Source organism: Mytilus edulis, chromosome 3 (genome assembly GCF_963676685.1).
Source record: "Mytilus edulis chromosome 3, xbMytEdul2.2, whole genome shotgun sequence".
Taxonomy (NCBI): Eukaryota; Metazoa; Mollusca; class Bivalvia; order Mytilida; family Mytilidae; genus Mytilus; species Mytilus edulis.
Genome location: NC_092346.1, coordinates 30,630,959 through 30,658,807, shown reverse-complemented (window position 1 = coordinate 30,658,807; position 27,849 = coordinate 30,630,959). Strand labels below are relative to the sequence as shown.

At 31.6% G+C, this 27,849-nt stretch overlaps 1 protein-coding gene across 1 annotated transcript; it reads right to left on the bottom strand.

The window, feature by feature from the left end:
• LOC139515169 (zonadhesin-like) lies at positions 1 to 26,914 on the bottom strand. The gene is made up of 19 exons (XM_071304731.1): positions 26,452 to 26,914; positions 25,573 to 25,641; positions 18,385 to 18,438; positions 17,810 to 17,946; positions 17,274 to 17,406; positions 16,325 to 16,438; positions 15,071 to 15,312; positions 14,122 to 14,432; positions 9,748 to 10,037; positions 9,099 to 9,304; positions 8,327 to 8,522; positions 7,662 to 7,766; positions 6,234 to 6,478; positions 5,655 to 5,959; positions 4,402 to 4,703; positions 3,654 to 3,853; positions 2,719 to 2,911; positions 1,743 to 2,000; positions 1 to 392 (listed from the first exon to the last, which is right to left on the bottom strand). Exons 1-19 carry the CDS (start codon positions 26,912 to 26,914, stop codon positions 73 to 75), a joined length of 4,143 nt encoding a protein of 1,380 aa, XP_071160832.1. The 3' UTR covers positions 1 to 72.
• Positions 26,915 to 27,849: the final 935 nt, after the last annotated feature.

Below are 27,849 nucleotides of genomic sequence, written 5' to 3'. Positions count from 1 at the left end.
TTGATAATGCAGAAACTTTATTAATATTATTTACAAGTATTGAACTTAATTTCAATTAAAAGTATTGACTAGTTATGATTTGATACAAGAATGTTTTGGCGTCATGTTACGAATAAACTGCAAAATGCATCTCTCACACGTGTCCTCCGTCACAATGAGTAAAGATCCTTTTACAGAAAATGTGGCACAGTCCTTTATTGCATTACCGGAAACCAGTCTGGTTTTCTTGCCACTGACAGTTACATCAGCTACATATTCACCGTCTGTGTTGATACCAGTATTTATCATGTATTGACACTGTGTTGTGAACTGGTTTGAGTAGGCACAAATACCGGTCAGCATGATTTCAGTACCACAAGAATCATGACGTACTACTACACTGCATTCTGGATCTAAAAAATAATTACGAATACTTTTTTTTATTATTTATTGCGCTACCCTCAAGGATTTAGCAACCATTAAAAAGTTTGAAAACATTGAAAGAACAGAGTTAATTTTAATTACTGTGTGTAATGTTCCACCGAAAAAAACATTATGCTCAACATTTGTTTTGGTATATTGAATGATTAAGGTAAGTAAGTAAGTAAGTAAGTAAGTAATGACTTTATTTAAAGAGGGTGACTCAATTAGCTTTCGCTAATCTGCCTTGAGGCCCTCACAAAGAACAAACAGTACAAATATTACAAAGCTTTCTAACATATTATGTAAATGCACTATTCATACTAACTATAAATTGTCTGTAGAACAAGAGAAAAATAAATTCATATATATATATATACATAACATACAAATCATTAGAATATTTCAGTAAGTTGTTATCAATCATTTATAGTCAAGAAATCAACACATTTTTGTTTAAAAGTGTCCAGGTTTTCACAACATTTTATTTCATTTGGTAGTTTATTCCAAAGTATAGATGAGCTATATGCAAAAGATTTCTTCATTGAATTTGTGTTCGGTCGTACAACAGCTAAATTATTATTTGCAGATGACCTTAGATTTCTAGTATGTAGATTAACAATTGGACAACAGAGTTCCTTTAAGTAATCGGGTGCTTTATCGTTAAGAATTTTATGAACAAAAATAAGTTTATGATATGAAATTCTAGATTTGAAATTCAACCACTTTAGCTCTTTAAATAAAAGGTATGTCGCTTCAGCGAAAGAGAATATTTTGCGGCTATGCTTTATGCAGATTGTAAGTGGACACATCATGCACAGCCAAAAAAACATATGAATATTTTAATAGAGAAGTTTTAGTACTAGTATTATTGTTTACATAATCTCACCAAATATAAAGTTGTTTCTTCAGAGCACATACTTTTCGAATTCAAAATATACAAAAAAAAGTCGGTGAAAAACAAAGAAAATTAAGAAATTTGACAAGATATGGTTTGTTGTCTAATCAAAATGAATTATATTTTATTTTCTAAACACCTTGTACCTTAGTATAGTTATAACAGATTCAAGAATATTTATGGTAACTTTAAAATGTGTTCTTATATTTGGGCATAATAAGGGCCTTATCGTTCCTACTCCTTTGGATTTCGGAACCACAGGCACTTGTCTCTTAATTTTATTTACTTATAAATGTTTGTATACTCTTATATAACATTATTGTATATAGGAAAACAAATTTAAAGACAAACCAGTGCATGTGTTTGGAACTACTTATTGTCATTTTTATTATCAAATTGCAAATTGGATTACATATTAAGGAATCATTATCTACATTGTTATTACCAGGGTGATTACAAGATGGAGGTTTGGGCGTTGTAGCTTTATCAGATGGAGGTTTTGGTGTTGAAGCTTTATCAGATGGAGGTTTTGGTGTTGAAGCTTCGTCAGACGGAGGTTTTGGTGTTGTAGCTTTATTGGATGGAGGTTTTGGCGTGGTAACTTCATCTTCTCCATCATTCTGTTCACTCTCATCAATAAATCTCCATGGAGCTGGTGAGGCTGCCAGCGTTGTGGGTATTGCTGTTGGTCGTGGCGTAGGCTCTGTAAAATTATTCACCGACATTTGTTATGGTAACTGTAGCGTATGTAAAATATAAAACTAAAAAGTTATGCAACGTCTGATATTTAGTTTAAGAATTTAGGTACATGCAACTGTTGACATGGAAAGACTAAACTGTAAAGTTCCTATTGTCACAGTACAGTTATGAAGTAAGCACCTTTAATTAAAGAGCTGTGCTTGTGGACTGCTTTTGTCGTAGATGATTTTTTTTCACCAAATTTGAACATTTGAATCACACCAATACCAAAGGACTTGGTATTAGGCAGATAGTAACGTCTTGTCTGGTCCCTTATTACAGATCACGCCTTAGTGATAGTGATAAAACGTATTCCTATTTCAATGTGCATGTTCTGGAATAACCATCACTAGGTTCTAAGGGAGTGAAGTACAATTGTGAATGAAAGAAATACATAAAGTTCATAATTTAATTATGCCGATACTGGAAACAGTTGTCTTTCGTAATTCCTAGATTATTGAGGCCACGACTAGTTTACCGGTGTTTTAATCTTGTCAGTTCATTAAAAAGATACAATTAAATCAGGTAAAAAAAATACCTGATTCATTTTCAAATAGTGTAAACTCTCCGAGAGCCACATATTCTTAATTTGATAAAACTAAGATCTGTGTTTGAAATTCAAAATGTATACTACGGTATGTTGTCCTTGATACATTTGTGAAATATAAAGGTTCTCAACTTACTTTTACATTGTCGAATACCATCTCCCTCAAAACCTTTTGCACAAACACATTTTCGGACTCCTTTCTCGAGTCCACACATTCCATTCGGATGACACTTCATGTTAACTGAAGATGTAACGAATATGGATTCACCGTTCCTTGATGCACATTGTGTCCTTCTAGTACAGTCTTCAGATATAAGAATAGTGTTCAGCTAAAATAGTATATACGTATTTAGTACTCGTAACAAATGTTCATTACCTACCTAAAGATCAGGATGTGTGCTATTTTTCGACACTTGCATGTGTTCAAATGTTTGCATGTACCAATTGACTGACGAAAATTTCAAGCATATTACGGACATGCATCAGTATATTGAACTCAGTATAAAATGAAATAAACATAATGTCACTTGCACACTTCAAGTCTTCTAATATATTCATTTGTTTTCATTCTGATAATAACTATGTAACATAATTTACTAAACAAAAAAGGTCTAACACAGTATTCTTAGCACCAAAAGAAAACTATTAACGGTTTGTGATTTGCTCAATTTTGAAGACCTGAAAAGCTGACATCTCTATTATTTGGTCTATGCATTATTGTTTTTTTGTATTTATTCCATGTCTCCTTATTCTATCAGTACTTATATTAGTGATACTGCGATTCATTAGAAAGTTAAGCTTCATAATACAGGGGCGGATGCAGGAATTTTCGAAAGGGGGGGTGCTAACCCAGGGCAAAGGGGGGGGGGGGGGGTGCAGGGGGGTGCAAAACATATGTCCCGATACAAATGCATTGATCGGCAAAAATAAAGGGGGGTGCGCACCCCCGGAACCCCCCCCCCCCCCCCCCCTGGATCCGCCACTGTAATATTAAGAAAATATAGAGTTAAATGTATATCTTATAAACAACTGGGTACTGATACCAATAGTCAATTTATTTTTTGAACATACTGGGTAATAATTTCCGTTCCTGATGCACCCACATTCCTTTTGAGGTACGCACTCTCTGTCGCTCAGTACAAATCCAGGTAGACACTCACATCCTTCCGATGGTTCATCTTTACATTTGTTTGAAGCATTTGGATCTACACATGTCGCTGGACATCCACTAGCAGCGTCACTATATCTCATATTTTTCTTGCATTTTATTGCTGTAAAATTTTTAAATCCATTATTAGTACTCAATCTAAGTTCAAAGGTGAATGATACTTGACAAGCAAGCCTTTGGCCGTAAACTATTGAGTTTATACGTTTTTGTAAATCTAAATTCCATTATTTATTTTAAAGTTACTGTTATTAGTGGTAGAAGTATAACATTATTCGTGAATATAGCTATAAAAAGAGAAGAAGACGGAAACCAAAAACACCCATGTCAGTTGAAAAATGAAAGGACAAACAAAACTACAATAGTACAGAATAACTGATCTTTTTTTGTCCCGTATATTTTTTACTCTTCCGTATTTTAATCTCAATATCGTCCACTGGTTCACTTAATAAATATTTGATAAAATTTTAATACCCCTTTGGACGTATAAGTGTTTAACATGGGTTGAAATGAGAGGCAGAATTTCAATTATAATCATTTTTCCTTTGCAATCATACAAACCGTGACCATATTTTTTGCCTAATTCCTGAAAACTTTTTTTTTTTTAATTTTGTTTTGCTGAACTATATCATTTCAAAAAATGCTTTTACATACGACAAAGGCCGGGCCTCCTCCATTTGATTGTTACACCCTGTGTTAAGCATTCCTCAGCAAACGCATTTAGGTTCATACACACTACTTGCTTTAGTTCATCTGCGTTCTCGGAATACGCACAGGCGTCCATAACACACGATTCCAAATATTCTTTGGCTGTAACCGCTATTTTGTTAATACACTCTTTAAAGGGCGAGTTTTGGTTTCCATATTTCAAAACACCACATTTGTCATTTTGCAGTACTAGTCTGGAGGCATCTGCTGAACATTCCGGTAAATCGTCTGTTGTACTGCAACTTTCACTGAAAAATATTTATTTAATTACTTTTGCTATTTTCCAAATTCTGATAGCTTTGCCAAATAATTTGATAGTTCTAATTTAAATGTGTTTACCTTTTTTTTTAGTTTGACTAGTACACATCAGTTGATCTCGTTTAAGAGGATGTTAAAACATATATAGGTCTTTTTTTTTTGTTTTATTGACATGTATATTTATTACATTGATTTTGAGTAATTAGCAGTTGCTACCAAAATATATATATGTTCAATGATACTACTATAACACAGAAGTAGATTAAGATGTAGGAAAAAGTACTAATATGAGAATATTTACTCCTATGTTGAACAAAATCACATAAGAATGCAGTTACTCCAAAACTAAAGATATACGTTTCGATTCCTAACGACAATTTCGTTTGACCTGTTATCAATTAATATACAAAATGTTGCAATGACGTTGAAATCTTTATCTTTTTTAGACTAGTCCATATATTCTCCCGTAACGACCATCTTTCTTTTTTTTTTTTTTTTTATTAACGAACGTATTTTTCAATTGAAAGCATAGAAAATAAATTATAAATGTAAACTGGCCAAAGTTTCGATGAAACTAATGAATGGTGTATATATGAAAGATCATAACTGCTTGTTTACAAATAAGATTACAAATGATTCAATTATCGACCAATATCAACACGACGTAAAATGGAAAAACTTCTTTTATTTCAGATAGCATCATCAAATAAACTAATTTTAAAAATCAAATTTTGAAGAAAAGTTATTCGATTGAAAGCGGAATAACTCTATTATTACTACTGATTTATAATTTTTATTTTCATTTTCATATTCTGCCTAATTATAAGAAGCAACAGTTAAAATATAGTATTTTAGTCCCTTTGCGACTTTAAAACAATGCTGATTCATAGCAACTCTTCACGATGGACAAACTGTTCTAATATAATTTCCACAGAAATTACCTTTCTAAACCATTATTGGACTTTGAAATTTCATAACTGCTTCCAATCAGCGAGTATGTGTTCTCTTTACTAGAAACGTCAATGCCCTCTCTGGTACGCAAGTCATCTTTTTGTCCGTTGCAACTTCCGCATATACCTGTTACCAAGGTACCATACTTTCGGGGAATCACCACTCGTACTACGGATATTCCATCCCATAATACACTGATGCCACATTTAGAAGATACTTTAAGATAAGTACCACTTAATGACACTGTCCATTGATCATTGTTATTGAATGGAAGATATTTTACCTCACCATTTATCTGAAATAAATAAAATTCACATTTATACACCATCAATATTTAAAAAAAGGCCAATTTGATACAAGCTATCTCTACTAATAACAAACACACTTACCTAATTTAATAATGTGCGATTCTTTTTTTAATGCAATTTCTTTTATGTTTTTGAAAAAATACGATCCCTTTAAATGAAAGTTTACTCATTTTCGCTGCCGTTTCATAAATGCGAGGAAACATTACCGCAGATAATACTATAGTATATCATCTTAAAAACAAAAGTTTAACATGTACTTACAAATACAGTTTTTCCTTGGTCAAGCTTGATGATTGATTTTCCAAAATGAACCTCAACATATCTGGTAAAAGAAACGGTAGCTGACTCCCTCTTTTTATAATTCTTGACTTGCACATCAAAGTTACATTCATCCATATCTTCAGAGCTTTTAGACAGTGTATATTTACAATCTCCCATGAAATGTATCATCTGTCCATCAAAGGTTCGGTAGTGTGGATCACCAGCAGCAGTACATGTACAAACACCTGATACATGGAATGTAACTGGATTTTAATTCATGACTATTACGAATACGTTCTATTGGTTATTCTGTGACTATTCTCTGGCCAATAACGATGTTTTAGTTCTCTTAAATGCTTTATAAATGAATTGTGTAGTTTAATCTTATTTTGTGCTGATACACAACTGTCCCAAACAAGGGGAAAGGTTGAGTGCTCTTCTTCATATTTATTCCCGCCGCACTTGTCTGTCCACGTCAGGAGCTGGTAATTTGGTGTTTATCGTTTATTTCTGATTGCCATATTAGTTTTTCGTTTGTTTTAGCATATAAAATTTCGTTGGTTTTCTTTTCTTATTTGTTTTTCCATTTGTCATTCCGGAGCTGTAATTGCTTACTTGCTGACATCGGTTTTTGCTCATTTTTGTAGATCATACTTTATAATACTTAAGTAGTTTAATATCTTGTCCTTGGACAATTGTCTCATTGACAACAACTTTGTTTAGAGTCTGAGACGTCTAGAAAGTGCATTATTTCAGCAGCTTTAATGTTGTTTGAAGACAAGCTGTGATGTTATTATGGTACATATACACTTCGCGTTGTTATATATACAAAAAGAAGATGTTGTATGATTGTCAATGAGACAACTCTCCACAAGAGACCGAATAACACAAAAAGTAACAACTATAGGCCGCCGTACGATATTCAACAAGAAGCAAAGCCCATACCGCATAGTCAGCATTTAAAGGCCCCGAAATGACAAATGTAAAACAATTGGAACGAGAAAACTGACGGCCTAATAAAAATAAACGAAAAACAAATATGTAACACATCAACAAACAACAACAACTGAAGGGCAGGCTCCTGACTTGGGACAAGCACATACATACAGCATGTTAGCAGGATCCCAACCCTCCCCTAACCTGGAACAGTGATGTTACAGTATAACATAAGAACGAATTATAAAAATCAGTTGAAAAAGGCTTAACTCATCAGATGGATACAAATAGAAAAACGTTTAACAAAAACACAAAGTGGACGTGGCTGGGTACTTGTTTATCCAAACAACAAAAAGACAATAAGTACTGATCTCAGAGTACTAGCATTTACCAACAGCTAGTTCAAAACCACTAACAAATAATACAAAAAATTATGCATCTAAGACTAAATTGCTAAATTAGTTGCTTGAAATTCATTGCAGGTACACGTACCTTCACAGGAATTAATTCCATCGCCATAAAGTCCATTGTTACATACACACTGGCCATTTACACATCTTGCTCGTTTGTTACACTTGTATTTCTTGCCACAAAGAGCTAAATAAAGAATAAACATAGTTTTAAAAACAACAATACACAATCTGCAATATAAATTGTAAAAAACGGAGAAGAAAATAAAATCACATAATAATTAATTTTTGTGCGAATACGTCATTTTTGTTTATAAATGTAAAAGAATGAAAAAAATTAATTGATTCAACATTTCCAAAAAAAGTTGTTTTGTTTTTTATCACCAGAGACATATAATTCAAGCAATGTACTATATATGTCTCTGATAGAATATTGAATCATAGCTTCATTTTATTTGGAAAGCCTACCTTTAAATATCTTTGAAGCACTAAAAAAATCTTAAATGAAGAAATAATGTCGTTTGTGAACTTGTAAAAAATGAAAACAACTTGTTATAAGTACGTGCATCCGAAATGCTTTTCTTAGCTTACCTTCATCAGGAATGCCATTACACATCTCAAGTTTTGTGACATTTTTGGGGGCTAAAATTACGTATAAGTATGTTAATTCGATTACAAAATGTATCCTAAAAGTAATTTCAATCTTCTTCAACAAAGGTTAACAATAACAAAGTTTTTGACATGTACCTTCACATTTCTTGTATCCGTCACCAACGAATCCTTTCTTGCACTGACAAGACCTGACTCCATCAGTATCGTATGTACATAAAGCATTACGATGGCACTTTTTACCCGTGGTCACCTTTATAAAACGTTTTCCTCTTCCTCTCTTTCTACAAACGTACTCTTTCGAACAATCATTACTTCCTTTTTTGGATCCGATCTGTTTTTAAAGAAATAGAAATAAAACAGACATAATTTTTCTAAATTCATAAGCGTTAACAGAAAATGAAATGATTATATTCTCTAGCTCTTTATTTTGATTGTAACAAAGCAAGGCATTTCTTTAAAATCTTTTAGGACACAATGCAGATCATAGTCTGTTAAAAGGTGAAAATGAATAACCTTGCATAAGACAGATTGAAAATGAATTTTCTGCAATAAAATATGCAAGAAACAATTGAGTGTGTACACAATATATCAATGAATATTCGCGCGGCGTGCGTAGCAGCAGATGAAAATAAATAGAAAATCCACAAAAGTCCCCTCCCTAGAATACCAAATGGTTGTCTCCTAAACAAATTTACACTCCTAAACTTTTGTTATAATAGAATGTTTCAGAAAAAGAATAAAGATCCGACAGTCGCAGTGTTATTCTGTGTTACCTGGTTATGTAGTTACATAATTGTGTTTGTGTTTTAGTATGATCATGCTCAGTAAAATTTTGTTAGGAATGAAATAGAAAATAAAAATCTTGGCGTAAATTTCAATGATTAACTATTATAATTTTACTACTTACCGGAAAGTAATCTCCGTTCCTGTCTTTACAGCCACACTCACTTTGTTTTATACACTTATCATCGCTTAGAACAAACCCTTGCTTACAGAAACAACCCTCTCTTTCTTCTAATGTACACTTAGATGACGCTTTAGGATCAATACAAGTAGCAGGACAGCCCGGACCAGAGGACTTATAAATCATATTCGGGTCTTTACATTTCAGTGCTGAAATTGAAAATGAATTTTCGATTTACATAACGTAGTCAGTCTGAAATATAAGGATTGAGTGTTAAACAGTGATCTCCGCTTTCCAGACATATTTTATGAACTGTTAAAAGCAGTAGGAAGTCCACGATTTTAACTCATGGTGACTTTTTTTAAAGCCAACTTGCTTTTGTGGCATTTTTTTTAAAGACTGTAGCCTTGTGTATAGTTTAAAATGCAAAATGAGATATTAAAAATAAGATACCAACTTGATTATATATCACGCATATTAATGTGTCGAACATCTTTAGGCTAGCAAATTATTTTAAATCCATTTTGCTTAACTTCATTTCGTTTTCGAGCATGGATGAAAAAATCTGTTAACATTGGAAATAAAAGTTATATTTTTCTAGTTAGGACTTACGACAAATAGTTAGGACTTACGACAAATAGTTAGGACTTACGACAAAAGTTATCTGTTCTCCATTTCATAACTATCCCACTTTCAGCACATTCCTCAACAAATGATTCCAAAGATGAGCATTTTACAGTGTTTAGGAGTTTAGGCTCTCCTTCATAGGAACACATGTCCATGACACATGAGCTATAGTAATCCCTGGCAGTCAATGGTATTGCCTTTACACATGCAGAGAATCGTCCATTCACGTTTTGAAGATCTCCACAGATATGGGGCTCGTTAACTAAGTTGTTCATTCTTGGTTCACACTGAACGGGTACATCTTCTGTTTCACACCTTTAATAAGCAAACATTGTTGAAATCATTAAAAACCAAGGCAAATACAAAGTAAATATCTCGGTTATATTCATTCGTGTACACACATTTTTATTTTTCAACTTTCGAATCCAATGTCTAGTGTTTGTTCATGCCAGTTTACTTCACATCAAAGAAAAAGTAAAATAACAAAAATACTGAACTCCGAGGAAAATTCAAATCGAAAAATCCGTAATCAAATGACAAAATCAAAAGCTTAAACACAACAAATGAATGGATAACAACTGTCATGTTCCTGACTTGGTACTGGCATATATAAAACGTATAAAACAATTGAGAGCAAAATAGTTATCAAAGGTACCAGGATATCCAGACACGCGTTTCGTCTACATAAGACTTATCAGTGACGCTCATATCAAATCATTTATAAAGCCAAACAAGTACAAAGTTGAAGAGCATTGAGACCCAAAATTCCTAAAGGTTTTGTCAATTACAGCTAAGGTAATCTATTCCTGAGGTAGAAAAGCCTAAGTATTTCAAAAATTCTAATATTTTGTAAACAGTTAATCTATAAATATGACCATATCGATGATAATTCATGTCAGCACAAAAGTCGACCCAGTGGTTGTAAATAAACTCATCATAGATACCAGGATTAAATTTTTTATTTACGCAAGACGCGCGTTCGTCTAAAAAAGGCTCATCCGTGACACCCTATATGGTAAAAATTAGTTAACCTTTCGTGTTCATCAAGATAAGAAAAAAAGAAGGAATCACAGGAAATACTAATCGAGACCAGTTTTCGCTGACAGGGTAACGATTCCTGATGAGCATGTTATAACTGTCATGCGAATTTACATTCAGCCAAGATGTCCTATTGAAATTTGACATAATCGGTAAATCTTATAGTCGGACGGCATAAAAAATCTAGAACTTTGGTTTTGTTATAGATTTGACTTGTTTTACAGTGAATATATGTGTGATAGACACTGATAACAGTAGCAAAACGTTAAGCAAAAAAACTTAATTTACATTTTGAGATAATTTTCTTAAAAATCTGATATATGATTCAAGAAATAAATTAACAATGGCTATATATACTAGTATCGAATTCATAACAGTGTGGCTATGGACATTGATTGGCGCACTTTAATATCCCATTGACTGGGACAGATTAGGTGAACGTTCGTCTATAACGCCCATTGCTAACGACGTCCTTAATATAAACATTTAAACCGTGGGGTCACCAAAGGTTCTCAACGCCCATATAAAATAATTCGAAATACTAATCAGGAATTTGTGTTTTGATTTATATTGATTAATTAAACGTCCTTTACTTGTGCTTTTGTTATGTTTCGACAATCAATTTTCATAATAAGATATCGCAAAGCCATGTTCTTTCAGAAAAAAGAATGACTTACTGAATGCATGTATTGATTGATTATCTTTTTCGGATTTAACAATTGCGATTGTCGAGTTATGTAATCTTTTAACTTTTATCTGGTTTAATTTTATTTTAGAACGAATGCATAATCCACTTTCAAAAGTTGTGCAAATACGAAACATAAAAGACAAAATATACTTCTGCCCTGTCTTTTTCGTACTTGAAAGTTATTGGATAGTAAGAAAGCTATTTGGATTAAACCTTGTGAAATTTGCATGCATTTACGTTATTGTATTGGCAAAATGTATCATTTGTTGTATATAGGAAACTGAAACCGTTCTGCTATACTGCTACTATACTTGTGAAAAACACTTGGCAACAGAAACGCATTCATCTTATCTATATAAAAAAATCGACCCAATTTACATAGAAATGGACGTCTTCGTGCATTTGTGATCGCAAATAAAATATGTTCCGGACCTTATGAGTATTTGGACCATACGTGTATGGTTGGACCATATTAGTATACCCTTATGGTCATGATATATGCGTATGGTCCAAATACTCATATGGTCCGGAACACATACATGATATTCTGTGCGTTGTCGGTCGTCTATTATTTTTTTCTTTTGTTGATGGATTTGACGTCTTTCTGTGAGTGATTATTTGTTCATGACTTAAAACTTACTTGCAAATAATTTAAAAACAAGACTTGATTTATAAAAATGTCCAAACAAACCATGATTTTTTTTAAACATACATCACATCCATTGCAAAAGGCTAAAATTCGCCAGGTCTTTAATTTCAACTAAGTGAGTTGACTAAATTAATGTTGCGGACCATTTTCCAATTTCCATGCGGTATCCCTATTTTTTTTCTCGCTCATCTTTTATGTTTGTTTTTTTCATCCCAAGACCTCTTGGAGCTTTCATTCTATAAAGTGTGTATTGTGCTAATGGTCGAAGGCCATACGGGGACCTATAGCTTGATAACGCCTGTTGGTCCCTGGAAAGAATGTGTCTGATTGCCTATCACACTTCAAATTCTTATTTTAACATGCAGTTATATCTATGATAAGAATGAAAATTGAATTGTCATTGAGACAAAAACCCAACCAAAGAGCAGAAAAAAAGCCCAAGGCAACATGTAGATCTTTCGTATCAAGGGAATTGCTATAAATATATTTATTTCAGGTTAATAGTATTAGGCCATACTCAAGTTATAAAATAGATCTTGTCGTCAACTTTTGCAACCAGCTTCTATGTTTCTATAATGCACTGTTCATCTTTTTTGGGCTTCGACTTTTCCATTGGACAGACAATTTTGTTTTCGACTGTTTTAAAAAGATGCATTTTTTTTACAAAATCATACAAGTAAGGAGTCTCTGGCCTTTGGTAGTGTTGTATGTTAATTAATGTTTGTTTATTTATTTGTTTAGGAAATAAGTATGACGTACATTTTCACTGAACTATGACACTTTTTATAATAGTTTTTCGATATCGCTCGGGCAAAAATAATCACGAATATAATGCCTACCCATGTTAAAACTACAATAAAGTATAGTTTGCATCAATTATTTCTTGAACCTACAATTTTTTGTCTGTGTTGGATTTGTGTGGCATTGAAAAAAACGGGTATAAACTACACAGTGCAGCTTCCAACAAGGAATACAAGATTTATTGATTTTCAAAATGCGACCAAAATTAAAAATTTGCTCGCAGCGGAAAAAATTCAACAGTTTGATTTTCATTGAAATAGAATAATTGTTATGATTTACACACCGTTACTTTTTCTAATATAAATATTCGAACTATTTTGTTTGTTGTTTCCTTTGTAAATTTACATCATTTTTAAAAAGACCACGCGTCTTCGATATTTAGAAGACTATAAAAGCGATGTTCATTATCTTTCTTCTGCTGTAAGTTTAATTTAGTTATTTTGTGTCTTAATTGCCATCTCGTATGTTTTAAATTTGAATAAAGAAGATTCAGGTTGTCTTATACGTCAATGATACACACAAAAAAAAACGATAACAAATAAAATAAGGTGCAACATTCATTCTCCATGAAAAGAATACATCACATGGATGTAATTTTTGTAAGAAAAATACCAATTTCGTGAGAAGTTGTGTGTTGGACTTGAAGAGCCAAGGCAAACTGACAAATATCTGAATAAACGAATCGATTTATGGTATATATAAAAAAAAAAAAAAAGCCCACATGGTTAGCATTGAATAAATAGAAGGCCACTCTTAAATGATCACAACGTAGAAGTTTTTGTTCTCTTAATCAATAAGATATTTTCTGAAATAACGCGGGTCCCTATTAACTTAAAAGTTTTTTAGTTTTTTTTTTACAATGAATTTTTTTATTATTATTTATTGATATCAGCTCTGGACATTAATATTCTTAAAAGTGAAACTGTAGTAAGTGATGGTATAACAATTATTTAAAACAAATTCCTTTTAAATGATATGTGAAAAGAAAGTTTCATTTTATGTATCAAAATGTGTAACAAATGATTATTTAAATCCCCACTTGAAGGCCTCCGATAGACTGAGTGAGCATAAAATCATCGCCCACGACAAACAAGTTAAAGGTAAACTTTTCATTACAATTACTAATAAACGTTTTACTGTCGACCACACTGTTATGAATTTCGTTCTATTTTTTTTCTTTCAGTTTTGACTAAAAAATCAGAATTCATAGTTAAATAACATACCTTGTCAGAGGGTCTTCAGAATCATCTGACATAGAATAGCTATCCCCAATCAAGGCGAATTTAGTTTTCTCCTTGGACACATCTTTCCCATCTCTAGTTTTGAAATCATCTTTTCTTCCGTTACAGTCCCCGCAGATACCTTCAAGTTTGCCCTTGAACTTTGGTGGTGTCACCACATATACAGCATGACGACCATCAAAATTAACTTTGATTCCACATTCAGTCCAAACCTGTACGAATCTCCCACTACGGTATACTTTGAGTTTATTGTTATTTTCTTGTACTGGTAGGAACTTTTTTTGACCGTTTATCTAAAATAAACCAAAAAGAATACTTTGCGTACATTTTCAATTACAAACGTTGTTCAATTTTTTTTATATCTATTGCGAAGGGAAAAATTACTCATGCATGCCAAACTCAAAACTGTATCCATGCCTTAACAACAAAAATGTGTTGTGTTTGATCTAACAATAACCTTTTCTTTGCAAATGCATTTACCATTGATGATAAAAGGGATTAGGAAATGGGTAATTTCGAAATGAAAATTCATACCAGATTTTGTATTTCAAAACGCGCCCTTTCCATAAGGTATGTTGCTAAACATGAAGTAAGAATTCGGATGCAACTTAAAATGAGGTACTAAAACGTCATTTTTATATTATAAGAAACTGGTTAATCGAATTGACCTCGATGTTTTTAGCTGGGTTTCTTTCTTTTTGTGTTTTTTGTTATTTGTATCGAGTACCTTTGACCATTTAGTTATCGGACCAAAAGTTCATCATTCTTTTTCCTGGTTCCATATTAATTAATGTGTTATGAATGAGCATGACAAATATATCAACTTGAAATGCATATGATTAGATATATATGAGAAAAACCTCATTTTACATGATATAAAAAACTTTATTTAAACATAAGAAAAAAATGTTCAAATATATTTTAAACATACTAAGACTTTCCCTCCTTGCATAATTCGTACTGTCTTCTTGTATATTTTTATGTCAACAGTTCTGGTATAAGCAACTTTCGTATTTCTTCCACGTCGCTCGTTTTTCACTTCGACACTAAACGAACATTCGTTGTTTTCTTTCAACTTAGTCAGCAGATATTTACATGTTCCCATGAAATGAATCATTTGTCCGTCATATGTCTTGTAATGTGGATCCCCAGAAGCCATACACGTACAAGATTCTGGAACGTAAATTGTATTTAAATGTTTACTTATAAATGTCCGATGTAAACACTCGTAAAAGAGAAAAACATATACTTGATGTTTTTATTTGATATTATAATGAGTATAAAAAGAATATTCTATTTTCTAAAATAATCTAGTGCAAAACCTTTTATATTTCATTACAAATCGTACTGAATTGCCAACATTGATGAATGACACATTTTTGTGCCTACCATAAACTAAAAAGCAAAATTGGTAATCGTAAGTTTCATTAAATTGACTTTTATTATGATATTTGAACATTTAAGCAATCAAAAACTAATGTCCTAAGATTTGTAAAGTTCTTCAAAATGTTTCTGATGTAGCTACGTTAGCGGCATGCTTCCTTCTATGTCTTTTTTTGTTGATCAGCCTTTCGTCGTTTGTATTAGGTTTTGGACTTTAAATATTGTGGCGTCGAGTATAACTGACGTTACATTCATGGTCGAAATACGCATATGGTGCAGCGGTAAAACTGGTACCGTCGTTTATTATTCTTGTAATTAATCGTGGTATTATATAATTTGCACAAGTATCATATATATATATATTTGTTTGTGCAAAAAAAAGAAGGATGCAACAACTATTTGCTTATTGACTTCAAACGGGTTTAACTGTTCTTCAAATTTTCTTTAACTTCTGTTTTCTAAAGCGTCTTATTAATTTAATTTAGCTTTCAAATGTTTTCTGATGCGACTTAAGTATTTGTTGCATTTTTTCGACACAAACAAGCTTGGAATAAATGTTTTTTCCACAATTGTTTAACAGATATCCCGCCTAGCCTGATTCTGCATATGTTTATGTATTTCAGACAATGAAAACTCGCTCATTCTAACATAGAACATAAGTTACCTGAATAAAATATCAGTATGTTGTTTTTGACAAAACAAAAATGAAACTTTCAATTTTTAACGCAGTATGCTCCATACACAATCAATTTGTTAAACATTGTTATAGTGACAAAATAAGTTATGTAAGCTGTATACATACTATCACAAACATTGATTCCATCGCCATAGTAACCACGTTTACAGACACATTTACCATTCCTTGACCTAGCTCTCTTATGGCATTTTGGTTTCAAAGACCTCACTGTGGGTCCAACTAAAAAAGTAAATACAAATTCATAACATCGGTTCTTGTTTCAATTCTTTAGTTATACAACAATTATGGGAAGATATTGTACTTTCGCTTGACATCGAAGCTGTAGCAATATCCAACAATTACTTCTGTTTCTTATTTCAGCGAACGCTTTGTCATCATTTGTATATCTCTCTTAATATTATACTTTTTTGTATTTTCTTATATATTTTAAATATACTTTGTCCGTTATCCTAAATAAATTTGAAAAAATATATCTGTTATGGTTTTTCGTCAAATATCAAACTTTGAAAGGTCTTTATATACAATATAAAAGATGTCAACAATGATTAACCAGGTGGTTGTCGACAAGAGGTTGGTTCTTGATAACAAGGGAGTATTTATTTACATAGGCGACAATGGTAGGCTAGCCTTTGTTGGTTCTGCGTATTCACTTTCTAAAATTCATTCGGAAAAAATGTTGAATTTTGAATTATCAACACCTTTGGATGTAATTGAAACTACAAAACACATTAGGTTCTGCAGCTTTTTTGATAGAGAAATGGCATTTTTAAGACTACTCAACGGTTCCGTATTTTTCGAAATGGTTTGAATGAAGGAAACCCCTTGTACTATTGCTAAATTTGGCACAGAACATGCTTCTCCATATTTCTCGTTATTTCTACACAAATGGCCAACACTCATGTCTCATTATTGTAATTTTGTTTTCTAATTACCAGGGCAGCAGAAAAAATAAATTTACCTCTTCCTATTGTATTGAATGTGACATCTAGGTGGCGCCAGTCATCTTTTTTGACTTCCTTTTAACCCTGCATTACACTACATCACTTATATTTACCTTTATACACAGAAATCCTCCACACACCACCACATTTTTGTTGTCCATTCCCTATACATGGCATACTACATTCACTATCTTTTCTTTTTCTTTTTTTACTGATAGAATTACCGCAGAAGCACTGGTATTTAAACTAAAAAAGATAATGCGTTTCCACTGATTAGAAAATTGATCACTTTTTATTCATTGTAAAAAGTAAAATAAAAAAAAATACTGAACTCCGAGGAAAATTCAAAACGGAAAGTCCCTTATCAAATGGCAAACCTCTCACTTGGATGACAGTCACATAAATTTAAATTAATCTTTATTTTTTGGGATTTTTTTATTTTGTAACCTTATATCGCAGTAGCAAGATAGATCCGTTTGACTGTCGGTACGATATTTGCTGCCACGTCAGTCCTAAATGCAGACATTGAATCAAATGTATCGTAAAAGGAAAACATCACACCCTCTGCATGCTTCAGAACGCTTGTAATGCCTATAAAAAAAGTAGTTTTCATGTTCTTTCAACTTCATTTTATTTTTTAAAAGTTTACCTCAAGGCCTGCAAATTTAGTTCTTTTTTTGGCACAAAACCGTATACATCTTTCTATGGTCATTTTACTATGTTGCAGAAATGCTTTAAACATCATTCTCGGCTTATTGTCGTCATAGCAACCGACATATCTTGAGACTAAAAATACATAAAAAAAATAATATTAAGTTAAGTTGATTTTATTTGCTTTTAATACCAACTACCTTTATTTCAATGAATGTGCTTTGCAAACGTTTTGGGTAGGCAAATGAACAGAAATTTCTTTATTTAAACAGTAAAAATGTTATTTGAAACTGTAAGAGGAATTTACAAGAAAATAAGAGGTACTTGTTAGTTCTGGTTGTTCAAGAAAGACGTACCATTCTCTTTGAAATGGTTATCATGAGTTTACATTGACTATTTTAGTTCTGAATTTGCATTAACTCATTATAATTTTTTTTAAGCAGATCGATTTCGGCTAACAAATGAAAAAGTATAAAAAGGATGATTTTTCCTCGAGAAAAGAATTGAAGATGACTGCAATGTTTTCAACGGTTGACATAATCTTTTTAATTTTATCAGACAGTAGTTTTATACCTTTTCTGTTCTTCTTTGTAGGTTTCTTCTTTTGCTTTATTTCTATAAAGAAGTCTATATTGCAAAACGACAAATTTGGCAATTCTCAAACAAATTTGAACATATATTTAATTTCAATAATACTGCAGCTAGCTGTTTCAACTTAATGTTTGACAACTCTTTTTGTCCGCTTTTGTTCCAATTGCTGGACGGTTTCTACGGTTCCTTAGTCATCTTTTATAACATGCTTTTGATGAATTGCAAACTTATTAAAACAAAAAGGTTCCGACTCCCAAACAAAATTGATATTTATATAGTATGTATTGATAACACAATCATATTAGAAAGTTCTAGTTATTCTAGACACACATTTCTTTCAGAATTTGGTATCGTATGCACTTTAATATGCATTCATCTCTGTAAATTCTAGAAAACTAAAAAGATAAACTGAATTCGGCTTAATAAAAAATTCATGAAGAAGGATTAGAATAGCCCTTTATCTTGGACTCTAATCGAAGGTGTTTTTAAACAATTGATATAATTGCTCGATTGAATCGAATATCTTGAATCGAGTACCTTTTTTGTTCTCCTTTTTCGGTTTCTTCTTTTGCTTCTTTACTGAAATGAAAATAGCTGTATATTTCAAATCACATATTAAACGATTTTCAACCAGATTTCAGTACCTATGCAGCTTGTAGTTTTAATGTATAGTCTGGTGATTCTTTGGTTGACTTTTGTTCTTATTAGAGACAGGACTCTGCCGATTACTTGCATATTTGACCATCTTTATGTTATTTGAAATAAATATAAGAAGAATGGGTATTAGTGACAATAAGACACTCTCCATCACAATTTGTAAAAGTAAACCATAATAGATCAAAGTGAAACATTACTGACTACAAATGGTTCCAACAATACTTACTAAATAGAGCAATATTAGTTATCACTAACTTTTCTATACACACTCAAACAATGTTTGTTTGTAAGCGTTCATCAATGGGATAAATCGAGAAAGAAAAAAAAACGATTTGGACCGCACCATTTCATATGTGTGTGTTTTTTCTCTTTTTTTCTTCTTCTAGCAGTGGGTAGTAACCGCTGGTGATGCACTGTCAATCCCACCAGGTATCAGTTCTTCTTTTAACCATATTGTAGTTAAACACGTTTGTCTTCATTGTTTTAATACGAACTTTTGGGTGAAGGTAAACCAAGAAAAGCGTTTCGGATGCAACACATTTTAAGTGTTTTTTTCCTTAGACAAAATTGATATAATAGGACTTATTGATAATAGAAAAAATATTCAAAAAGTTCTGGTTATTCAGAACACACAACTCTCTTAGAAATTGGTTATTGTAAGAATTTGTTCACTTTACAATATATGTATCTCTCTCAGTTCTACAAAACTTAAAAAGATTAATTAGTTTTGGCTTTCAAAAAAAAGCACGAAGAAAGGTTCGTTTGCCCTTGAGTTTAGACTCTAAATAATTGTGTTTTTTTTCCTCAACAGTTGACATAATTTCTCGATTTATTCTGATTTTTATATCGTACCTTTTTTGTTCTTCTTTTTTGGTTTCTTCTTTTGCTTCTTTACTGAAAGGAAAAGAGCTATACATTACAAAACGACATATTAAATGATTTTCAACAAGATTTCAGAATCTTTGCAGCTAGTTTATAGTTTATACTTTTGCCATTCTTTTGATTAACTTTTGTTTCAATTATCTAAATGATTTTGTTAAATAGATTTTCTTTTCTTGTACCCTTTTATTGGAATTTATTATCTTATGTTATCCTATCTTACAAGAGGCTGTTCCATTCTGTTGCATAGTTAACCCTATTTATGTTATTAGAAAATATGACTACTACATATGGGTTACAATAATATTTTCTAAATAAATCAATATTCACTATTATATCAATATTACTCTGCTTTAGCACATATATGCTTTAGTACATATAATGGCTATAAATATCAGTCCCATATCGTTCACTGCGTTCTTTTGAATATCTGTTTGGTGACACTGATAGGGGCATATATATCAATAATAATAATTATAAAGGAGATCATCATGATCAAACACATTTTCAAATAGACTGTCATTATGCAAATTAAAACGTAAGCTCTGCCCGATCAGTTGAAAACACATTGGTAATTATAAAAAAGAAGATGTTGTATGATTGCCAATGAGACAAATGTCCACAAGAGACTAAAATGACACAGAAATTGAAAACTATAGGTCACCGTACGGCCTTCAACAATGAGCAAAGCACACACCGCATAGTCAGCTATAAAAGGCCCCTAAATGACAATGTAAAATAATTCATACGGATAAACTAACGACCTTGTTTATGTACTGCCTTTTCCAAACAGTTGACATAATTACTCTAATATTTATATCGTACCTTTTTTGTTCTTCTTTCTTGGTTTCTTCTTTTGCTTCTTTACTGGAATTAAAAGACTTATATATTTCAAACGTCAAATTAAACGATTTTCAAGCAGATTTCAGTTTTTATTCAGCTAGTTGTTTCAATCTATAGTGTCATCATTCTTTTGGTTAACTTTTGTTTCAATTATCCAAATGATTGCAATCAAGTAATTTGCTTTTCATGGGCCCTTTAATTGGAATAAATATCTTATTTTATATCTTATCTTATCTTACAGAAGACAGGGATTTACCATTGTCTTGCATATTTAACCATCTTTATGTTATTTGAGGTCATGAACCATTAGGTTACACCAACGTTTACTAAATAGATAAATATTCACTAGCTTTTCTATACAAACTGTTATGTGTGCAAGCGTTCATTATTAAAATAAATCGAGATGGGTGATTTGGACTGAACCAATTTATAACTGTGGTATTTTTTCTTATTTTTTTCTCGCACTATGTTGGTACTGTTGCTGGTGGACTGTCAATCTCATAAAGTATCATCAATTTATTATTCGGTGCTCTGGTACCGACAAGTTTTATAACATACTTCTCCTGTGATAAATTGCAAAACGTATTGAAAATCTAAGCTCCAACGCCCTTAGTTGAAGCACCTTAGATAAGAGATAGTTATTAATTTGATCATTTAGTAGTTATATCTAATTTTAATTCACTTTTCTAGTATGAACGTTTGAAAGATGGTAAACCTAGAATTTTTGACACAACACGTTTTAAAGTTCTTTTTTTTTAAATTTTCCTTTAAAATTGATATATTATATATAGGACTTACTGATTATACATAATATTTAGAAAGTTCTGATTCTTCAAGACACACAGTCTCTTAGAAATTGGTATCGTACGCATTTGTTCACTTTATCCTGTATGTATCTCTCTCAATTCTAGAATATTAATTGATTTCGGCTTACAAAAAAAACCATGGAGAAGGATTACGTTTGCCCTTGATATTAGACTCTTAACGAAGGTGTTTTTCAACAGTTGACATAATTTCTCGTTTTAATCTGGTATTAATATTGTACCATTTTTATTCTTCTTTCTTTGTTTCTTTTTTTGCTTCTTAACTGGCATGAAAAGACTTATATATTTCAAACGTCAAATTGGACGATTTTCAACCAGATTTCAATATCTATGCTGCTAGGTGTTTCATTATATAGTTTGACTATTCTTTTGGTTGCCTTTGTTGTTATAAAAATCAGGGCTGTGTCGTTTCCTTGCATGTTTGACCCTAAACATAACATTTGAAAAAAATTATAGAAATAGGTTACAACTAATGGATAAGGCTTAGGTATGAGCGTTCCTAATTAAGGTAAACACAGAAAAGCGTATTGATTGAAACACATTTTAAAGGATTTTTTTTCATTTATTTTCCTAAGACAAAACTGATTCTCAGAAATATTGATTTTACAATTCTAATTAAGGAATGACTGTAATATTTTTTCTGTCTATAAAGAAATAACATAGCGGGTTATTTTAAAGTGTGCACCACCTTTTTAATTTTATTTCTAATAAATTTCTAAATTCCAAAAATATCTGGTTATTCTAAAAACACTTGTCGTTCTCTTTGAAATTGGTACCATAAAAAAGCATTGAAGAATTGTTGAATTTATTTTAGTTCTGAACTTGCAGAAATAGATTTTCTAGGAAAACAAAATTGATAGTATATTACTTTTTAAATTTAATATTATCTCTAAATTCTAGAAAACTAGATAATACATTGATATCGGATAGCTTATTAAAAAGAGCACAAATGAAAGGTGAGCTTTGCTCGAGTAAATTTGGATTCCAGACGAAGGAGATTATTTCAACGGTTGGCACAATCTTTTTACAATAAATTGTATCAGTTATTTCTATCCCACCTTTTCTATTCTTCTTTATTGATTTCTTCTTTGGTTTGATTTCTAGAAAAGAAATATATATTTCCGACGACAAATTAAAGGATTTAAAAAATCATATTTTAATTCACTATTTTATTTGGATTATTGTTTTGATGGATAGTTTGAAAATGTTTTTGTTGCCTTTTCGCTTTTATATAAGACAAGACTATGCCATTTCCCTGCAAAATAGAACCAATTATGGTTATCTGAAAAATGTCTGACTACATAGTGGTAACAACAATATTCACTACCTTTTCTAAACAGTCAAAATATCCTTTCCCCTTTCAAAACTCATATGATATTATTTTGGCTGTGGGCGTTCCTGATATAGATCAATCAAGAAAAGTAACGTGCTTTAGACGCAACACGTCCATAAAATATATTCACAACAATTCGAACTCTTTGGTAAATTCGTTCCATTATTTTCCTCTTATAGTTTTAGTTTTAACCTTGATGTGTTTTCTTTAAATCGATTTATGACTTTTGAATACAGGTATACTACTGCTGCCTTTATTCAGCTCTGCGTTGATACCAATGCTTATTGTTGTTAGTACCCATGATTATCATTAGTTGGATGCTTTGGTACTGACATAACTTATAAATTTAATATACTTCTCCATTGATCATTTTTTAATTGATGCGGATTGATAAAAGAAAATAAGGCCCCGAATCCCTCAGTAAGTTGACCCAAGATGGATTCTGTTATTTCTTTTAATTTAAAATTGGTACCATAAATAAGAATTGGCGAATTCTTGAATTTATTTTCGTTTAAAAAACATCATAAACATATTTTCTGGAAAAAAAAACTTAGAGTAGATTACTTTTTTAAATTCAATTTCTCTCTAAGTTCTACAAAACTAGAAATTAAATTGATTTTGGGTAACTAACAAAAAAGCACAAATAAAGGGTGAGCTTTTCTTGAGCAAATTTGGATTATATACGAAGCAGATTTTTTTCAACGGGTGACACAACCATTTTCCAATATAGTTAGTCAGATAATTATATCCTACCTTGTTTGTTTTTCTTTATTGTTTTCTTCTTCGGCTTGATTTCTAGAAAGAAATATATTTTTCAAACGACGACTTAAACGATTTAAAACTTATATTTCGTTCTGCAGCTAAATGTTTGAATTTACACTTGATAGTTTCAAAATTTTGTTTGGTTTTTATCTTATTCCAGACTGTGCCATTTCCCTGCATATTCAAACCCCTTAAGTTATTTGAAAATATGACTGACTACAAATAGTTGACGTCAATAATTACGGAAACAAATCAATACTGAATACCTTTTTTAACCACACTCAAAATTCTATTTTCCTTTTCACAAACTCATCAGATAAAGAATTCATTTTCAAAGGATTACAAATTAGATAATTGTTGTAAAACCTAGATGGTTACTCTTTCAAACAACAATGTGTTTGTTTCGTGATTCATCCTTTGATTTTAAGTTTTTGGGTGTGAGCGTTCCTGATTAAGGTCAAGCAAGAACAGAAAAGTGCTAAGGGAACAACACATCTTTAGGAAGTATTTAAAATAATCATTCCGAACTCAAAAAAAAATCAACAAGGAGGGAAGTTCATAAAACCTGACAAAATTATAAGTTTGGCAACGTATAGTGTTATTTTTATTTTTCAAGCATTGTTTTGGTACCACCAATGGATGTCAGCAGCTCGTTAGTCTGGTTCTGTGATTCTGACATTTTTTTTATTGATTAATAACAATTAGTGTCTCTTCCATGCCCATCTTGAAAATAAAAAAAAACTAAATAGTAAATTAGCATCACTCATTATGATCAGGTTGGTTGTCAAATTTTGCAACACAGTTAATAATATAGAACCCTATGGGGAAAAACATAGAGTGGGGAGCTCATTTTCGCCACATCTTTCCATGTTTTCTACAGTTTATGTTCAGGTCTAAATGTGTTTGAAGTATACTGATATTTCTATATGAAGATAACTTCAAATGCAAAATATACTTAAGCTTGAAAACCGGTTTGTTTTAAGAAAATCATCTGAAAAGTTAGATTAAAAGGTGTTTGAAATTTCCGGATGTTTTGTCAATGGGGGACACATATTCGCCGTTTTTACACATCTATTTAAAACCAAATAACCGCAGCTTTTAACAATTTTTATCAAATCAATTGCATTATAGATGAATAGCAGACATTTCAAAGGTATAAAGAATTCAAAATTAGGGCATTCAGTCAAATATTTACTTAGAAATACTTGTTTGAAATCGTGTTTTTTATTCAGGAAATTGTCCGAAAATCGTTGTCCGTTTTTCGGTCATTTTCGGTAGGAGCCGCAATTTTGTCTCAGTTTAAAAAAATATTATATTTGTTATAAAAATATAATATACGGGTACATTTCTTCCATTTCAGCCATCCTTTGAAGTTTTTACACCTCAAAATCCTTAAACGGCGAAATTGTGTCCCCGGCGAAAATGAGCACCCCACTTCTTTTGTCTTATAAAACGCTGTCAAACATTCAAACATACAATCCACACTGATCTGTGTCCACACTTGTTGATTAATAAAAATAAAAAGAGAAGAAAAAGAAAGATGAGTTTTTTCGAATTAATTTGGAACCTAGACAAATACAATTTTTCATCAGTTGACACAATCTTTCGGACCTTGTCAGTTATTAGTATCTTACCTTTTCTGTTTTTCTTTCTTGGTTTCTTCTTTTGCTTGATATCTAGAAAAAAAACTGTATATTCTAAAAGACAATTATTTAGCGATTCTCAAACATTTTTTTTTAATTATTTTTTCAATTTCAGTATTATTGCAGTTATTGTTCCATTTAATGGTTTGACAATTTTAGTTAACTCACACTTATTTAGGATATAAAAGAAATTATTTGGTTTCCAAAAACTCAAAAGCATACGACTCACCTTTTTTCTTATTTATTTGTTTAGGCTTATTGTTCTTCCTTACATTTTTTATCGTGTCTGGTGTGTCCGCTGCAAAGACATAAATAAAGGCGTTACTTAGTCAATGATGGATCAAAAGAGAGGCGAAAGATAACAAGAGACATTTTAAACTCATATGTGGATAACAAACTAACAACGTCATGGCTAAAAAACGAAGTTTGACAAAAAGACAAATTTACAAACAACAGAATACAAAACACAATATAGATAATAAAGACTGAACAACATAGACCTCATCGAAACCAGGGGGTGAAAAAAGGTAATCGATATATTTCTGTTTTGGTTGGCAAATGTTCGTATAGACATATATATGTTAGAAGCGTGTGATTTTTTTCTTGTTTTTGTCTCTTATTTCATATAACTTTAGAATGGGGTGTCTCTGTTCTTTCGACTGCAATTTCTGATTGTCGGTTTGTAACTTCAAAATGTTACGGACGCCATCACAAGTTGGTTGACCATTGAGGAACATCCGTTTCACATATGATATTGGATATGTTCCAAATGGCGAAATCACAATCACTACCTCTTTTCAAGAATGTTACTTGTTACCTGGTTTTTACATATAAAAATAAGATGTGGTATTGTGATTGCCAATAGGACAACTCTCCACAAGAGACAGTCCATTATAGCGTACAAAGTTTGCAACCGCGAGTGTGTTGTGGTCATATCTCTATACATTACTTCTGTAGTCAGATAATGATCGATAATGGTGTTTGTAAAAGCTAACTTAAAAAAATAAGTTTTCAGATCATACAGTTATTCAGAAAAAAGACGTTTTAATATCATATAGATATATATATATAGCGATTATCTAACTAAAAATATATCTAATATACTTACATAATTCCGAAGATTTCTTTTCTTTAGAGTTGCGTCTTTTCGGAGTGCCCTTTTCTATATAATTGCGTTTCTTTGGATGATATTTTTCTTTTGGTGTTCGCTCCTTAGAATGGTTCTTTTTGGAGTAGCGTTCCTTAGATGTTTTTTTCTTTGAATAACTTTTCTTCGGATATTTCTTTTCTTTTGAATAGCGTTCTTTTGAATTCTTTTTAGAATACTTTCCTTTCTGAGGTTTTATTTGTTTCGAGTTATATTTCTTTGGAGGTGTTTTGTTAGAAATCCTTTCTATGACATTGCGGTCTTTTGGAATATATTCGCTCTTTTGGACAGTATTTTTCTTTGGAATGGTGTTTCTTTTTTTGGTTTCCTTTCTTTTCGGAGATTTTTTTTCTTTATAGCTATGTTTTTTCGATTTTTTTTCTTTTGAATAACCTTTCTGTTTTGAATATTCTTTCTGGGTCATTTTTTTATCTTTTGAATTGTTTTGCTTTGAAACATATTTCTTTTTGGAACGCCTCTTCTTTGCTTCGCTGTCTAAAACAACAAACAAACAAAAATAATACGCAGAAAACGACAAATTCAATTCCAAGTTTTATTTTGTTTCGATATTTAATCAGCTACACAAACAAAAGCTATAGTTAGTTTTTCAAATCAAATGAGTGAGGTGTTATGATAAACTATTCAGGGACATAAAGAACCTCTGAAAACGAAGACACTGTCATACAATAACTTAAATACGGGGCTACATACTGACCTTTACACTACGAAATATAAAAAAAACCATATGATCCCTAATAGGTTTTGCTCATTGTTGAAATTCGCCTATAATTGTTGCATTTTACGTCATTTGGTCCTGAGAATAATTGTCTCATTGACAATCATACCACATCTTTTTATTTTCATACATAAATTAACCATTTTCTCGTCAATTTGAGCTTCTTCAAGCATGAGGTATAAGATTGGAGAAATCAATACCAAAATTGCCCATGTCAAGTACAAGTAAAGCTCCTAGTATTCTGAAATAATTCTATACAATATGACAAGTTCTAAATCGTACCCAGTCTATAAGAGTAATACGGGAATAAATTAATAAGAAACAATTAGAAATCTGCCAAAAAAACACCTAAAGTCTACTTAAAAAAACATAAACTGCCAAGATAAGTTGACATTAACCACGTGTATCTTTTGTTCTGTAAACTTGCCCTTTAAAGTTGATTAAACCACATGTATCATTAATTTCGTAAACTTGCCCTTTTTAGTTAGATTAAGCCACATGTTCCTTTAGTTCTTAAACAATCTAATTGCGTATTGTTATGCGTTTACTTTTCTACATTGGCTAGAGGTATAGGGGAGGGTTGAGATCTCATAAACATGTTTAACCCCGCCGCATTTTTGCGC